The sequence below is a fragment of the Diceros bicornis genome, chromosome 32, assembly GCF_020826845.1.
Source record: "Diceros bicornis minor isolate mBicDic1 chromosome 32, mDicBic1.mat.cur, whole genome shotgun sequence".
In the NCBI taxonomy this organism is placed as follows: Eukaryota; Metazoa; Chordata; class Mammalia; order Perissodactyla; family Rhinocerotidae; genus Diceros; species Diceros bicornis.
In genome coordinates, this window is record NC_080771.1 from 27,848,899 (window position 1) to 27,862,074 (window position 13,176).

General features: G+C 46.7%; 1 protein-coding gene across 1 annotated transcript in view; it reads left to right on the forward strand.

The window, feature by feature from the left end:
* The first annotated feature begins 459 nt into the window (after positions 1-459).
* VAT1L (vesicle amine transport 1 like) overlaps positions 460-13,176 on the forward strand; it is a 145,149-nt gene continuing 132,432 nt past the window's right edge. The window contains exon 1 of the mRNA XM_058528329.1: positions 460-737. Coding sequence (XP_058384312.1) covers positions 511-737 — 227 coding nt within the window. The 5' untranslated portion in view covers positions 460-510. The remainder of the gene's footprint in view (positions 738-13,176) is intronic.

The window sequence follows — 13,176 nt, forward strand, 5'->3', positions numbered from 1 at the left end:
GACCTGAGATTTGGGAAACAGCTCCATTTCCCGTCTTTTCCGCCCGCCCCCGCAGATCGGTGGGAGAGGAGGCAACCTTGCGGCGGGAGCATCCTCCAGGCCCAGACATTCATCTCTGTCCATTTCAAGGCGCCCAGCCTGCGCCGTATATAACCAAGTACTGCGCCCACAGCGGAGGACAAGGCGGCCTCTCTGGGTGTTTAATTCACGAGTCTTGGACAACTCTGGGCTGTGGGGCTGGGATCAAGAGCCTGATTGGAGACTGGTTCAGAAACTGGAGTTGAAGCTTCGCTTGAGTAGGGAAGAGAGGTGGGGAGCGGGGTGGGGCGGCGGGGCCGCGGCTCTTGCGAGGATTACGGCGGAGGCTGTGGACCGCGGCGCGGCTCGCAGGGGCTGCAGCCATTGCACAGCCGAGCATCCCACATTCAACAGGAGGAACCCGCGGGAGAGGAGCCCGAGCCCCCCGCGCCGCAGCCGCCGCAGCCCGAGCATCCCGCGCCCCCGCTCGCCATGGCCAAGGAAGGCGTGGAGAAGGCGGAGGAGACGGAGCAAATGATCGAGAAAGAAGCAGGCAAGGAGCCGGCGGAGGGCGGCGGCGGCTCCCACCGACTCGGGGACGCCCAGGAGATGCGCGCCGTGGTGCTGGCCGGCTTCGGGGGGCTTAACAAGCTGCGGGTCACCAGGAAGGCCATGCCCGAGCCACAGGACGGCGAGCTCAAGATCCGCGTCAAAGCCTGGTCCAGTATCCGCGCTTTCTCTTTCTCTATGCGCGCTCGGCGCTCCCGGGGAGGGGGTGGCAGAGCCTCGGCGGGGACGCTGTCCGGGGAAGAGCCTCCGTGGGCGCCCCCTCCGCGCCCCCACCCGGCTCTCAGAGCCTCCCCGCCGCCCGCGGCCGGCGGATGCTGGGGAGGATGCTGAGAGGTGGCCCTCGCTCTCCTCAAGCCGGATCTTGGGGTGACCGGAGGAGACTGTGGGCTCGTGGGAGGGGGGTGCATGGTGGCTCCCAGCACTCGGGGTCTGGAAGATTGTGCTGCGGGAGCTCTCTGTCGGGTAGGACACGTCAGCTGCCAGGAGAGGGGGTTTGCTGATAATACGGTTAAAAAATAATAACCGCTGGCTTACTGTGTACCAGCCATCGTTTTTAGAGTGTTACGTGTGCGATCTTATTTAATACTTCCTGGGACCCAATGAGTTAGGTACCATCGTTATCCCCCGTTACACGTGAGGAAACCAGGGCTCAGAGAGTAGTGATTTGCCCAAGATCCCTCTGCCGCCACTAAGTGGCATGGCCAGGATTTGATACTCGATCTTTTTAACCTCTATGCTGTTGTCCTGATGGGGCTGGGGATAGGTGCAGGGCTGGGGAAATGGTCCTTCCTCCCGGCTTCTGCACACTTCCCTCCTTGTGGCCTGGTATGAGAAAAGGAACTGGGAAGCAGGAGTTTAGGCTCCAAGCATCTAAGCTTAGTGAGGAGTGAGGCCAAGGCTGCAGTCTAACCCTCCCTCTTCCCCACTAGCATCTTCTATGTTTCTCCGAAGAGGAAAAACAAACAGAAAACAACTGATAATCTTCTCCGAACGCAGGCTCCCATCTCAGAAAGAGCTCAGCAATTTCCACTACCCTTCTATTCCCCACTCCTCCTGGCGGAAGTTCAGACCCACACCCGGCTGGGATTCCCCCTGGAGTGTTTAAGCCTCTCTGTGTGCTGTCCTTATATGATCATTCCCCCAAAGTTCTGGAGAGGGAGGCTTACCCGGGAAAGTTTACTGGACCCGACGCTCTGAGTTACTTATACAGCAGTGTGTGAAGCTCATAAGGGAGACTTGCTGTTAACACAGTGAGATGAACCCATCCTTTCCCATCTCTGTTTTTTAAAGCCCCCAGCAGACACTGCTCTGCTCCCTAAAGCAGCAGCCAGCTCACCAGTTGGTATCCAAGTTAGACCCCCAAACCTAGAATCTAGGAACATATTTCAAGGCAAGAAAAATGCAAAGGAGATTCCCCTCCCCTTCACTTCTCTGAGAGCAGGGCAGGTTTCATTGCCAGACTGGAAGGCAGCTGGGGAGAGAAGCAGGCGCTGATCTCTGGCTCGCTCCTCGTCTGTGTAGCTGGTCATATTTGACTCTAAACATGACTCTTCGGCCTCTCTCTGGGGAATTCAGGGTAAAGGAAGAGGTTTTTGTAAACTGCGAGGTCCTTTACAGTTCTATTTTGTTACTCTTGCTGAACCAAGCTGATTGATCCCAGAAGGCAGAGCTTACAGCTGCCCTTTTCACCAATAAATCCCCGATGCCTGGCATAGTGCTTGGCACACAGCGCATCCTAAATAAGTTATTGCTGAGTGAATAAGTTATTGCTGAATAAGTGGATTGAGGAAAGACTCTTGGAGGAGGATTGTTGAGTCATTATTTTTCTTCACTTGCTGGTGGAAGAACGTCTGTTTGCCTAGCAAGATTAAAACCATGTATTGATGATTCTCCTTCCCTAACCACTGATCAAAAATATTGTGTGTGTGTGTGTGTGTGTGTGTGTGTGTGTGTGTGTAGGGCTCTTTGTCAGAGTGTATATTCAGAGAGTGAAAATGCTGAAGCTGCTTTTTAAAGAAAAGAACATCATCTGCAGGACAAATAGGTCTACATTCTCTAGCCTTCTGCTAACTGCATAGATGCTGATAGCAACTGAAGCATTCTGAAATAGTAAATGTCAAGATGAAGGCCAGGAGATTGATTTTCAAAACCAGACACACAAGCCTGTTCTTCATTGGAGCTGTACATACACACACACACACACACACACACACACACACAAACATACACACATGCATAATGGAATCACTGCAGATCCCCCACCCCAGCCAACCAGGCATGGGGAGCATTTGGAATCTGGTATTGCAAAGGGCTCCGATTGATTTTTCTTTCCCCAGGCTGGAAGCAGAGTTCATCAGTTTTGCAAGGGGGGATTGGAATAGGTTTGTGAAGATTGACCGCTGGGCCCTTCTGCCTCCAATGGGCTGGGATTGGCTGGTCAAAGATGCCCATTGATTGTAAGTTTAGCCTTGGGAGCCACGATGACTCATTCTTTATTTTTATGAATCAGCTGGTGGCCTCCTGGGTGAAGGTCCCCCTTTTATCTGCTATCTATTTTTAATGGAAACCTTTTATCATCAAGTAGGATATGCTTTTTGCTTGGGACTAAGGCATAGTCCATCTGAGCTAGTATTATTCAGACCTGGAATGAGGGTCCATGTTGGTTACTCTATAAATTTTATGGAAATAGAAGAGATGGGGGAAATCCATATTTTATCTCATTTACTCTCTCTCATTTATTGTCCAATGAGATACGCATTATGGTAGAGCAAATTGAGGCTTGGAGATGTTGAGTTTGCCAAATACTTGCCAAAATTTACCCCAAAACATCACATAGATGGAGTTAGGATTTGAATCCTGATCTGTCTCTCCTTAAAGCTCTGCTGTTTTCCTTTTATTCTATTGTGTCTCCTTCCATGGAAAAGCCACAAGAAATGTGATTACCTCTCTGGACCTCCTGCATGTAAGCTTGCTTTTCTTCCTTTCCTCAATGAATATAGCTCCTTTGATCTTTTTGTGTCTGGCTTAAGGGAACGCTCTCTGGCTATTCCCAGAGTCATATGGCTTTCCCCCCAAAGTGAAGACACGATGGTCAAATGCAGCTCAAAAGGAGCCACTGCAGGGAGTGTGGGGTGGGAGAGATAGTAGAGTCTTCTGTCTGCATTGTTACAGGGACATCAGCTTTGATGAGGAACCCGTTTCATCAACTATTCATTGAACAGTTTGCACAGAAGGTGATTTAAGTGGCCAAGCGGAAAAAGCACATGGGCCTTTGAAGAAAGATGGAACCGGATGTAGGCCCAAGCCCCAACACTTCCTATCTATGTGACCTCAGTGGATATATCTCTTAACGTCTCCAAGCTTTCCATACCTAATCTGCAAAATGGAGATAATAAGATGAGTCTCACGGTGTTGAGAGGATCAGATACATGAAAGAGACTGGTCCACTGTCAGCACTAAATAAGTAGTGTTGTTATTGCCATCATTGTTGTTGTCATATCTATACCTACATGATGTATATTTCTTGGTGACCTGATAACTTGGAGGCCATTATTTTATATAATGTATATAGTGTATATAATGTAGGCAATATCATGTCACATCTGCTTAGTAATTAAGAGTGAGACCTTCCTAGACATGAGTCCCAGCTCTGTCACGTGCTAACTGGATGTCTTGGGTCTGGTCCCCTGGAGGCAGAGCTTGAGACAGGGATGCTTTTGTAAGTGCTTTACTGAGGGTGCTTTCAGGAGAATGGGAGCAGATAGGGCAGGGGAAGGAGCTAAGCAAGGATTGGTCTCAGCTGGATCCACTGGAAGTTTGGGAGCATGAGTTGTTCCACAGAGTCAATCTGACCTTGAAGCAATGGGGGAAGCCTTTTGTGCACCCCGCCCCCACCTTCGGATCCACTGGAAGTTTGGGAGCATGAGTTGTTCCACAGAGTCAATCTGACCTTGAAGCAATGGGGGAAGCCTTTTGTGCACCCCGCCCCCACCTTCTTGTCAGTCAGTTATGGGCTGTGGGCTGCTTCCTGAGTGGGGGCATGGAACCTCTCAAGCAGAAGTGGCTTCCATTTGACTGAGGGTAGTTCCACTTGGAAGGGAAAGGGGGCTGCTCTGAGCCATGGGCAGCCAGCTCTCCCAGCAGTAGGGGAAAGGGTGCACTGCCCAGTGAAAGGGATCCAGTGAGGCACTGCTTGACCTTGAACATGTTCCTTACTCCTCTGTGACCTTTAAGATGGTGTCTGGCACAAAACAACCGGTCAATAAATGATAAGTATTATTACTTAAACTATTATTCTTGGTTTACGTAGATACTCTCCATAGTTTGTCATTGAACTCTTAGGAGTTCAATCCATAGATGTCCCAGAACTCTTTTGAGAGTGAAAGGGGCACTATTAATAATTACTCTAGGACAGCAGGAGCAAATTGGGACTGTTCTACACAAACCAGGGTATGTGGTCCCCCCTAACTGATAAGGGTCAAATCTACACCTTTGCTGCCAGCAGTGTTATCACAGTGGAGCTTCTCTTGGACAGGAGCTGGTAGGATTTGAAGCTGAGGGTCTCCAGGCTGGCCTGCAGAAATGTATTTAAGTGGCCATTAACAAGCCTTGTCTGGTTTGTGGCTCAGATTGGCTTGGGTGGAAAGGCACTAATGGATTGGGGACATTTATTTTCCCAGACTGATTTACAGCAAGAGGCCACGTGGAACTGCTGGAATGAGACCAACTGCATGAAAAATGGTTCCAGCCAGTTATGGCTCCATTGGCTGATCGGAAAATGGGCCGAGGGCAGGCCACACTAGAGGAAAGCCAACAGATTGGTGGGATTCTAATATTTCATGAGGGTAAACTACACTGGAGATGGGGGGGAAACTAACATTTATTGAGCGCTTGTTATGAGCCAGGAACTGAGCTGCCTGCTGTATACTCTTCGTCTCATTTTATCCTAATGGCGGCTCAACAAGATCAGTATTACCATCTCCATTGTAAAGAGGGGGAAACTGACATTAAGAGCCGTGTTAAGATCACAGACTGCTAAGTGGAAGAGCCGTGTGGAAATCCAAGTCTGCCTCGTTCCTGGACTCTTCACATTTGGAAGTCAGAAAGTCAGAGAGTCACAGTGACAAAGGCACAAAAGAGAGAGAGAGAACAGAGAGACAGTGAGAGACCACGAGACACAGGGAGGCAGGCAGACGCAAAGGCTGGAATCAGGAATACGAAGAACCATGAATACATTTGATTTGAAGTATAACTGATGAGACTCAGAATTGCACGGTGCCACCTTCCCCCCAAAAGTGGCCATTGCGTTTCTGAACCACATCCACTTTCCCTGCATTTCTGATGTGGAACACTTCAGGGATCCACCTAGGATCAAATTGCTATGACTGTTGGCCCAGAATACCCTTGCTGATTAAACACAATCACCACTCCTGGGATCCACTCAAGACGTTCGAGTTCCTTCTTCTGGCCCCTCGGCCTCTATTGGGCTGTTGCTACATTGGCAGCTTGAGTGTAGGATGTCCCAAAACAACACAGCACTCAACTGTCACTGATAAGGTCAATCCGATGAAATATGGCCAGTATGATCTTCTCTGTGTTTATTCAAATAAACAAATGGAGTGCATGAAGGTAAGTGACACAGAGGTTTGTAAAACTGAAAAATTGCTTGGAGGATCTCTAATTCCCATGCCAGGAGCCACTCTGGCATGGAGATTGGAATAAAGCGTTCTGAATCACCCTGTGTTGGATAGAGATATCAGGATTTGATAGGAAAGGATGACTCTGTGCTGAGTCACATTGAGCTCCATTTGGTGATGAGAAGATAGAAATGCTACTTCAGGGGTCTTTCTTATTCATCAAAGTTTGCATTTTCCCATTAACTGTGTCCTCCCTGGTAAGGGCTGGGGATGGTGACAACGCCTGCTCTTCATCCCATAATGAAATGGATTTCTTGTCTCCCCAGCAATTCGAGGAAGAAAGCAAGCCCAGAATCAGTGATTCTTCTATTTCATAGAAAATGAAAGTATAGAACATCTTCTAGAACATCTGGCATATAGCAGGTTCCCATAAACAGCAGCCTGATCTTAGTTATCCTGGTGCTGGTCAGAAACCAATGGCAGGTGGCTCATGATGGGCGAAGGGAATGAGGACTGATAATCATGCTCACCCTACCCTCCACTTGCGGCATCTTTGCAGCAACAAAGCCTATTATCCTCGTCCATTTTTCATCTGACCCTCACAACCCCATTAGGTTATCATCCTTACTTTCTAAGAGAGGAAAAAGGGACTCAGGGATGAAGTGGAAATAGTGAGCAGCTCCAAAGATCTGAGTTCAGACCCTAACTCTACCTCACCATGGCTGTGTGATCTTAAGCAAACAGCACTTGCAACTTGCCCACATCCTCAGCATGGTAGTAATGCCCACTTTTTGGTGTTGTTATGAAGACTGGCTGAGAGTCTGTGAAAGTCTTGACTGCTCCTTGTGCATAGTGGGTACTCAGTAAAGGATATTTTCCTTGACTTCTGCAGAACAAGGCAAGTTCTGCAGAAGTTGCTGTGTCACTGCAGAAGACACAACTGGGCCTTGATGGCCATCCTCTGGCTCCTCGTCCTGCTGTTCTCCCACCAAACCACACTGGCAGCAGGGAGTAGGGTGCTGGCTTTTGAATCTCATTCCCGGGGTTGGGAATGGAATGGGACTGATCTAATGCTACCCTCACTCCAGCCCTCTGCATACCCACTCATGAGTGTCAGCAGGGATTTCTCTCATAGCTGGGTGTGTGAAACAGCCCAGCCTCTGGAGTTGGGTTCACTCTCATTCAAAGGAACCAAAATCCCACGACCTTTGGGCACACTGCTGACATTCAACACCGACAACGAGCTCACCCAGGCATGGGGAACTAGCATCCATGACCCTTAGTTTTTGGCACTTCTCATTCTTATTAGGGATCTTTTCTGGCATCTTGGCATTTGTCATAGAAGAAAAAGTTTAATTAGAAACAAGAAGAGACTCTTCGTCAGAAAGGGAAGCAGGCATGTAATCTCAAATTAGTTTGATTCCTCTGTGTGTGATTTCCTACAGAAAATCAGTTGGAGCCATGGTATTCAAATGAGTAAATGTAATGTTTGAAGGCCCAGGAGACAAAAAAGATGCTCCAGTAAAAATGACTGTTTCATCTTTGAACGTGATATTTTCTTGATGATAGCAAGCTGTGAGTTTCTGTCTTCAGTCTTCTTCAGTGACCCTTGATCCTTCAGCCACATCTTATCCCCAGCATTATTCTGGAGCCAGGGACATGCTAACCAGCGCTTTCCCAAACAGAACCCCCCAGGCGAGTTAAAGCACTTGGTCCTCTTACTGACTTCTCTAGACTTTTTTTAGACATGTTATCTCCTGACTTCTCTAAATGGCTGTGGTCCCCCGAGTCTGATGCAGGATAATTTATCTTCTGTGAGAGGATTGATAATGATTCATTTCTTGGACTGGCACTGACTTAAACACCCAAACTGGATGGGAGGCAGTATGCTTTTTGGTTATACAATAGTTGATGTTTAAAGAGAAGCAGACCTGGATTCAAATCCTGGATCTGATCGTTTTAGCAGCCTATGTAGCTTTAGGAAAATGACTTAGTCTTTTGAAACCTCAGTTTGCTCATCTGTAATGTGGGTATAATTATAGTACCCATGGAGTAAATTTTCTTCTGTGAGAGTACAAAGAGATAACACGTCTAAAGTATATAGCAATGATGTTGGCACATTTAGTATTTGTTGAATGAATGAAGTCTTTGTCATATGGTATATGTTTAGTATATTTTAATGGCGGGGAGGAGATGCAAAGAAATAGGACATTAGAAAATCCCTCAATACTTCATAAAGTTTTCTGAATGGAGTCCCTATACAGACTCTACACGTCTCTCCCAAAGGCTATAGGACCCTAACATCAAAAGTAGCCCAGACAGGATGTGCCACCATGCCATGACATAAACAAGAAGATCCAGATGAATTCCTGAAGGAACAAGAGAGGAAGCAGAACCAAAATGTGTGGTGCTTCTACTGTGTCAGAAGCTGGGCCAAGCTTAGAGATCTTCAAAAGGAAGACCAGTCACTCTGCTCTGACTTCTCTTTTCTTTATTTCAGCCGTGCTGACCAGCATGATGAATTTGTCCCTGGACTTCTAGGCTCTCCCTTTCCATCTTTTATCTTCTCTCTCCCCACCAGTTAGCTTTGTGTGCTCCTACTGCAATGAGCTTCCTTCTTGAGACTAGGAAAGATGGCGGCCTTTCGCCCCAGCTGCCTTGTGCCAGTTTTGCAAGCCCCAGTGCAAAGAGAGCTTTTTCTCCCAATTTTCGTATATCAAAGTAGGAATCTGATTGGCTCTTCATGAATCACATCCCAGCCCCTGGATCTGTCTCTCTCTCTATCTGGCCCAATGGAATGAGGTGCTGTGATTGGCCACATTTGTGTCTCACGACCTCCTATCCTGACCTAGAAGAATGGGTCATTATGCTTGATAGCCCCACCAGGAACACGTGAAGTGTGTGTGTGTGTGTGTGTGTGTGTATGTGTGTGTGTGTGTGTGTGTATGTGTGTGTGTGTGTGTTGGAAGGCGGTAGATACTCTAAAAGGAATAGAGGGCAGTTACCAGAAGATGGGAGTAAGAAACACACTGGACTGATCAAAATGGTAGCCTTCATGGGGGATGGGAGACTCTCCTCTTCACCCAGATAAAGTGAACAATCAGAGAGGGGACTGGAGAAGGCAGCTCCACTCCCTATCCCGGGACCTTAGATTTCTCAGTACAAAGTTATTGAATCACATTAAATAACATATATAATATTTTCAGCTTTGAGGCCCATTGTCTTTTAAATCTCTTTGGCAATCATGGAAACTCCAGAAACTTTATTGTTTAACTGATGAACGCCAAGCTTGTTTAATAGTAGGCACTCAATAAGCGTTTAGGAGATGATATTACCGACTTTCCCCAAAATGTTAGGTATACGTTTCTGCAGAAATTGCTGTGTTGCTTATAAATACGACTTTCCTGTTACAAACAGTGGCCAGTCCACCCCAGTGTGGCTTCCAGCTCCCCTGTGTCATCTCAGCCTTCTCCAATAAGAAGCCTAAATCTCTCCAGCGTGCGGGTCTTTGGTGAGGCCTTGAGAGAACACAGAGGAGCCCTGTTTTCAGAGAGGTTTACTTCTCCTTAACACAATCTGTTCTCTTGAAACCAGAAGTTCACTTTTTGAACTCTTTAATAACAACTTTCCCTCGGCTGGGAAATGTGGGTCTCTGACTGCTCAAGATGCTCTGTAATTTTCTCCTTATTGACATCGGCTCCCTAAGTGCTGGAGGCCAGAGCTCTAGAGAGCCCACCATGTGGCTTCTGATGATTGTTATTCCAGGAGCACTTACTCAAGCATTCCTGCGATGCTTGTGTACCTGCCAACCCCAGGCCCCACCAGCCTGGATGTTAAAACAACATTTAACTAAAGTCAACTTATTGTGGTAACCATTTTGCAACATATGCATATGTCAATTCATTATGTTGTTCACCTTAAACTAATATAATGTTATGTTAATATGTCCATTACATCTCAATAAAACTGGAAAATAAATATATTTCAAACTATTAAAAAAAAACTAATCTTTTGTGGCCGGCCTGGTGGCATAGTGGTTAAGTTCACGCGCTCTGCTTCAGCAGCCTGGGGTTCGCTGGTTCGGATCCTGGGCATGGACCTATGCACCACTCTTCAAGCCTGGCTGTGGCAGCGTCCCGCATACAAAGTAGAGGAGGATTGGCACAGATGTTAGTTCAGGACCAATCTTCCTCACCAAACAAAAAAAAAAAGAAAGAAAAAAAACTAATCTTTTAAGACAAACAGTAAGCCCATGACTCTGTTCCTACCTTCCTTTGTAGGTATCAGGACCCCCACCCTTCTATACCTCCCAGATAGTTGCAAGGGTTTCCTAGGGAGGTTCCACGGGCACTCAGCAACACAGTTCTCCCGGTTCCCACATTGATTCGGACCCTCTCCAATCGCCCTTTTCTGCTCCTCTTACCGTACACCGAAGCCACCCATCCATCTCCCCATTTCCTCTGCATCCCACGTGGAGTCTGGCCATCTGCTTAGGCTGTGGCCCCCTTTCCACTCAATACTGGTTATAAAGCAGCATATGTCATCTTATGTATTAATGCTCCTGCTGTTTGGCGCTAATAATAATGACACTCTTGTCATTAATTACTTATCACCATTATGATCATAATGACCTTTATTGAGGATCCTGTGTGCCACAGGCACTCTGTTAGGTGTTTTATAGGAATTTCTATGATACCAAACATTTTACAGATGAGGAAAGGATCAAAGCAGTGAGGGAACTTGCTGAAGATCACACAGCTAATAAGACAAAGAGAGCCTGGATCTGAGCTGGGGTTTGTCTCTCTCCAGGGCCTTATCATCACTCATTTTGCACCCACCTTTCACTGCTCTGTCCTAAATACAACCCCTGGAGTTGAAGGGCCATCTGAGTAGCAGCAAATACCACATTTAGAATACAGCCTTCCTCTCATATTGCGACAGGCTTCTTCATCCAGGCTTATATTCTCCAACTCACATTTCCTTTAGGACGAGTTTTTTTTCTTTCCCCCAGAAGGTTTATCTACTCTTCATGCAAATAGATACATAGTGAGGCAGACCAGCTGGCCCAGAGGGTCTGAATTCTGCAGTGAACTCGGATGAGGCTTTCAAACTGCCTCCACGTGGCCCCCTCCCCTTCCTCCCAACGCAGACGCGCTTGCTTCTTTAAATGGACTATCCGTCAAGTTACAGACTTTCTTTTAAAAGAAAGCTCCCTTGTCTAACATCAGAAAGAATTGCTTTTCATTTATCCATGCCACGCCTCTTTCAATCAGCTAATGGGAGCTATTAAACCCACCGTTCCTCCAATTGGTCTGAGTGACTTTGTAATTGGATTCTCTTTATCCTCCCAGCTAAACTCCCTAAAATTGTTCCCACTGAGGACCTTATAAAAAACTCTGACTCAGCCAGAACCTGGGGTGTGTAATGTGTAACACAGCTAGCAACGTGCCCATCTTCCCAAAGCAGTCCTTTCAGGTTTATCTGCCTTCCGATCCTTGAGAACCTTCTCTGTCTGACCACAGAGGAGATGGTCCATGCCTCTGGGCCTGCTGCTTCATATGAAATAAATAGTGAAGGCAGTGTTCACCCTCCCACCCCCTTGGAGCCTCAACATCTGTGTCATCAGCCAGCAGCACTTGTGGGAGACTCAACTTCTTCCTGTTGCTTTTTTAACGTTTTTCTTTCCTTTTCCTATTCTTCTTTTTTCCTTTTGTATCCTTGCTGTAGCTGGGCCCTTTTGCTCTCAAGAGCAAACTTTCAATATAGAAGCCCAACTTTCAATATAATTGAAAAGCGGTCACATTCTATTGAGTCCTTTAGAAGATGCCAAAACTGAATCCATTCATGCTACAGAGAAAAACTTCTTAAAATTTTTCTCTTCCCATCTACTTCCCCACGATGCCTCCTGCTCCCTCCAGACTTTCTCTGTGCTCTCCAAACTCTCCCAGACCCTCAAACCCTGCCCCTGCTATCTCTTGTCTTTTGCATCTATCTTTGCTCACTTTTCACATCTATTCTTTTGTCTTCCTAGAGTAAATCTTTACTCTTCCCAAAGCACATCAATCAAGCAGGTCTGTGATCTTCTCAGTTCTCCCCCTTACTGATACACCAGCGTGCACAACAAGGCTGCCGGCCGAGCACAGCTAAGAGAGAATTCCCTTTAGCTAGAAGAAGGAAGGAAAGAGCTTGAATCACTCCTAGGTATTTTCCTTCTTACACTTTCAGTGGAGGAATCATTGTTTGTAAGGCTAGAATGTGCCCTGTGCTAAGTAGTAAACATTGAAAGATGGATTTTAAGACAAACTCTTTGTCTTGGAGTTGCTCATAGTCTATGGGGAAGACAGTACGGTAGTGATTCTGCTACTGCCTCCTTCTTAGGCTAATTAAATTTAAATATTAATTAACCAAAATTAAAAGTTCAGTTCTTCAACCACACTAGCCACATTTCAAGTGTTCAGTAGCCACATATGGCTAGTGGCCGCCATATTGGACAGCACAGATACAGAACGTTTCCATCATTGCAGAATATTCTATTGGTGAATGCTGCTCTAGTTTTCACCCCATTTTTCCTATTAAAACAACTGTTTTACTAAACATTGTTTGTATTAGCAGCAATGGCTTAGGAGATAACTATCATGTTATAGCAAAAATGGACTATTTCCCTATGGGGACACTCTGGGGCTCCAGTGACAAGTCAAGCAGTAACCATTTTGCACTGTTTGGCACTGCCTTCTCCCCTCCATGGAGAGGTGGGATGAGGCTGGAGAGGTTGAGAGAATGGGAACAAAGGGCACACCCATTCCTAAGTGATACTTTCCATGGAAGCCTCTGTGATTCCTGCACAATGAGTTAATAACTGCCCTCTCTATGCTACCTAAGACCCTTGTATCACCTCTTGTTGGTGATACAACTCTTGATTAGGAATTGTCGTACTAGGTAGTAATTTATTTGT